The sequence below is a fragment of the Haplochromis burtoni genome, unplaced genomic scaffold, assembly GCF_018398535.1.
Source record: "Haplochromis burtoni strain Fernald_Lab_line unplaced genomic scaffold, NCSU_Asbu1 Contig_554, whole genome shotgun sequence".
NCBI classification, from domain to species: Eukaryota; Metazoa; Chordata; class Actinopteri; order Cichliformes; family Cichlidae; genus Haplochromis; species Haplochromis burtoni.
The window spans coordinates 341,755-345,583 of NW_024582915.1; the positions used below are offsets into that span (position 1 = coordinate 341,755).

Consider the following 3,829-nt stretch of genomic DNA (forward strand, 5'->3'; position numbering starts at 1 on the left):
CACACACACACACACACACACACACACACACACACACACACACACACACACCATATTTGTTTAGGTATTTTTAAGGGGGATTGTAAACAGAAAGAAGTAAACAGATCAAATGTAGGAAAATACAGAGGAATGGCATTGCATTAATAGGTCCTTTAGTCAGTAGCCGTCCCAAGAAGCTAAATGGTGGTGTATTTGCATCCTTCCTGAAGGAGAATATTCAGCCATCAGGTCACGCCCTGAAATTCAAACTCATTTGGTTTACACAGTAAGATGAAAATCTTCCTTTGCGGCTGAATTAAAACAACTGCAAAGAAAAGTGGGCAAATTCTTTCAAATCAGTAACGTGAAAGACTAATGGTCCGTTATCACAAACACTTATATATTTCCATCAGAAGTTCCTGGGCAGGTAAAATGACAATTAGAAACACAAACCCACAAAAAAATGATCATAATCAAAAAACAACAAATTCCCTGGAACGGCAGAATGGATCACTGTTTTCAAGTAAACAGATGACATGCGGAGGAATATTTTTTAAGATGACTGGTCTTTTAAGACGAGAGGTTTTCCAGGATATGTCCATCATCAAAAAGCTAAGTGTATTCATCTTGTTTAATTTTTTCCTACCATCATTTCACAAGAATCCCTTTATATTTTCTTCTTTTTTTTTTAAGGAAAAACAAAGAGAAAGACAGGAAATACAGAGAGACAGAGACAGTGTAGTGTCAGGATTCAAACTACAGATCTGCTGCTTTACGCATGCACATGAATTCAGTATGTGTTCCAACCACAAAGTTAGTGGTTTACCCTTTAAATACCTGAATATTAACAAAAACTTACATTGTGGATCCTGAAGAGACAGAGTGCCACCACATGGGCACACCACTTGGCTCCTGCACCACAGGTACAGCTGCAGGAGGTGATGCGACAGCGATCAAACATGACCGCCACGTTGTAGGCTCCTTTAGACTGACTGGACTGAGTGGAGACTACTGTAGCACTGAGATGAAAGCCTTGTAAATGAAAACAGAAAAAAAAAACAAAATCAGCAAAGACAACAATGAGTTTGAAATGGAAGCAAGTGCATTTCTTTGATTGGAAATTATATTTTAGTGTCCGACAGAATGGTTTTGGTTTTGATATTGCTTAGTCTTTTATTTAATATAGCTGTTTTGTGCAAAAGGTTTGCAATCTTACAATGATTAAATTCCAGACCAAAATATTCTCTCCCACAAAAAAACAAAACGCAGGCGTTGTTTGAGGTTTTTCCATTTTCTAATCCATGTCATCACACAACACATTTGTACAAAGTCCTACTAGTAATAAAGGAGAAGGTGCCTCAAACAAATTCAGACCAAGTCATATAGCATTCACACCTATGGGCAATTTAGTGTTTCCAATTAACGTATCCCCACTAACTGCATGTCTTTGGACTGTGGGAGGAAGCCGGAGTACCCAGAGAGAACCCACGCAAACATGGGAGAGCATGCAAACTCCACACAGAAAGACCCCGGCCTGATGCTGCAATTGAACTCAGGACCTTCTTGTTTTGAGGCAACAGTGCTAACCACCGTTAGCCGACCAGCACCTTAACCCACTCTGCATAATACATATCAAAAGTATTTGTCATTAAAAGTTGGATGCGTGTGCACAGCAAATGGCTTTGTAGAGAAACAACTTAAAAGGCCCTATATAGGTGAAAAACAACAAAACAAACAAACCAAAATGTCACCATTTAATGTGGTATTTGGAAGATTTGCAGTTAAAAGTTGGAAATTGGGTTTAGATATTACACATACCCAGCATTCTGAAAACAGGATTATACTAATAGCAGACTTGTAGAAATAATGGAGGTAAATGGAGTACCTTTGAATCACATGATTTACTGTAACCTGCACATGGTGTTATTCTAAGCTTGGTGATTGTAGAAGAATATAGTGTGATATACCAAAGTTAGAACACCAGAGAAATGTTTTCCATAAGAGTACTCATTCTTATGTAAAGGATTACTCTACTTACCAATTTGCAAAGGGTCTTTGACAGCTCTGATCCTATAGAGTTGTTCTCCACGCTGGAATTCATCTGGACTCCCATTAGCAAGGCAGGAATATAATCTGCAGCAGTATGAAACCAAAGTCAAAGAGTCAAAGCAGAGTCAAAGTCAGCATAGCCTAGATAGTTAAAAAAAAAAAAAATCATCCTGTTACTTTTATTAGCAGTCACATTGCCAATAAACATCAGTCAACCAGACAGCCATGGACGCCTTTCCTTTCATCCAGTCTCGATTTTGTTTATTTCAGTACTTTTTTCTGTGCAAAAATAGTTTTGTTTCCTGTTTGGAAACAAACAGGAAACAAAAAACAGGAGATTGAATTTTCTGGATTAATTTTGCAGTTATCTATTTTACTTTACCTAAATGTTAAATGCAATATTTTTAAACCCAAGGTTGACCCCTTTTTAGATTTCAAATCCGTTGTAGTGGTGGGCACACTAAGAAAATTTGTTACTGTCCACCAGTAACCAACAACCAGTAATGGAGAGAGAGAGAAGGCTGAATATATCTACACTTATGTGCAAAGGTTTGGGCACGTTGCATCTTTTTTTTTTATATTTCATGTTTGTGTTTTTATGAATAAACAAACAGAAACCCCAATTGTTACATGTGACACAATCTTTGATTTCATCTGGGTTTAACAGAATATACTCCTAACTTAATGGTTAGTGATACAATATAGAAATAGAAACTATTACTATACTATATTACATGTGAATACATTGATGAATGTTCATTTCTCATTTCATTTCTTTTCTTTTTGATGCAGCATGCTTTTTCCCCACAGCCTTGGTCCAACAGTCTCCGTAACAAAGTAATATTTGAAATTTCCCAATTAAGAGGAATTAATGCATTTATGGTTTTTATCTAAGGCGAATAAAGGGTTTAAAAAACAAATCCTCACCTGATGTCCTCTTCATTCTCAGGGAAGCTCCAGTAGGCAATGCGAAGCTGGAGCTGTTCTGGGACAGGAGGATAGACCTTCTCTACCACTTCAAATGGGATGTGAAAGGCGACCTGTTTTGCTGACAACTCCACCAGTGGAATCACCTGACCATCTGAGGAAAACCATCAAAGACAAGATGATCAGCACAGTCAGGTGACAAAAAAAAATCTTTAATGTCTTATAGGGCTGCTCAAGTAATCGAATTTTAATGACAATTACGATCTGGGCTTTCAACGATCATTAAAAATGACTGAGCGGATTATTAGCCCCTCCGTCGTGCTTTACTCTCTTGCTGCTCCGTGTGGCAAATTGAGCGCACTTCTCTGCATTTCGAACACGTGTCACAACAATTAAGAGCAGCAGTCTCCAACCTTTTTTGCACCACGGACCGGTTTATGCCCGACAACATTTTCATGGACCGGCCTTTAAGGTGTCGCGGATAAATACAACAAAATAAAACTAGTACCGGTACCAAAAAAAAGAAGATTTACTCATAACACACGTGAAAAGACCCAGGAACAAAAACGATAACAAAATAACGCTGAAAACCGATAAAAACCCTGAAAACTATACATTTCACACCTGAGCCTCAACTCTCGCGGCCCGGTACCAAACGACTCACGGACCGGTACGGGTCTGAGGCCCGGGGATGGGGGACCGCTGATTAAGAGGACCCGAGGGAAGCTTGGAAAGCTAAGCAGAAGTTATTTGGAGAGAAGAGTGACTGCCGTTGGTTGAAAAGAGAGGTAAAAAAAACTTCAGTGGTGTGGAAACATTATGGGTTCACGGAGTCAGACGTGGATCAAGTAGACAGTGTGTAAACTTTGCTACA

At 38.8% G+C, this 3,829-nt stretch overlaps 1 protein-coding gene across 1 annotated transcript in view; it reads right to left on the reverse strand.

Moving 5' to 3' along the window:
• zswim8 (zinc finger, SWIM-type containing 8) overlaps positions 1–3,109 on the reverse strand; it is a gene marked incomplete at its 5' end in the record, with an annotated part of 45,034 nt that extends 41,925 nt beyond the window's left edge. The window contains 3 exon segments of the mRNA XM_005947810.3: positions 839–1,011; positions 2,018–2,112; positions 2,956–3,109. Coding sequence (XP_005947872.2) covers positions 839–1,011; positions 2,018–2,112; positions 2,956–3,109 — 422 coding nt within the window.
• Positions 3,110–3,829: the final 720 nt, after the last annotated feature.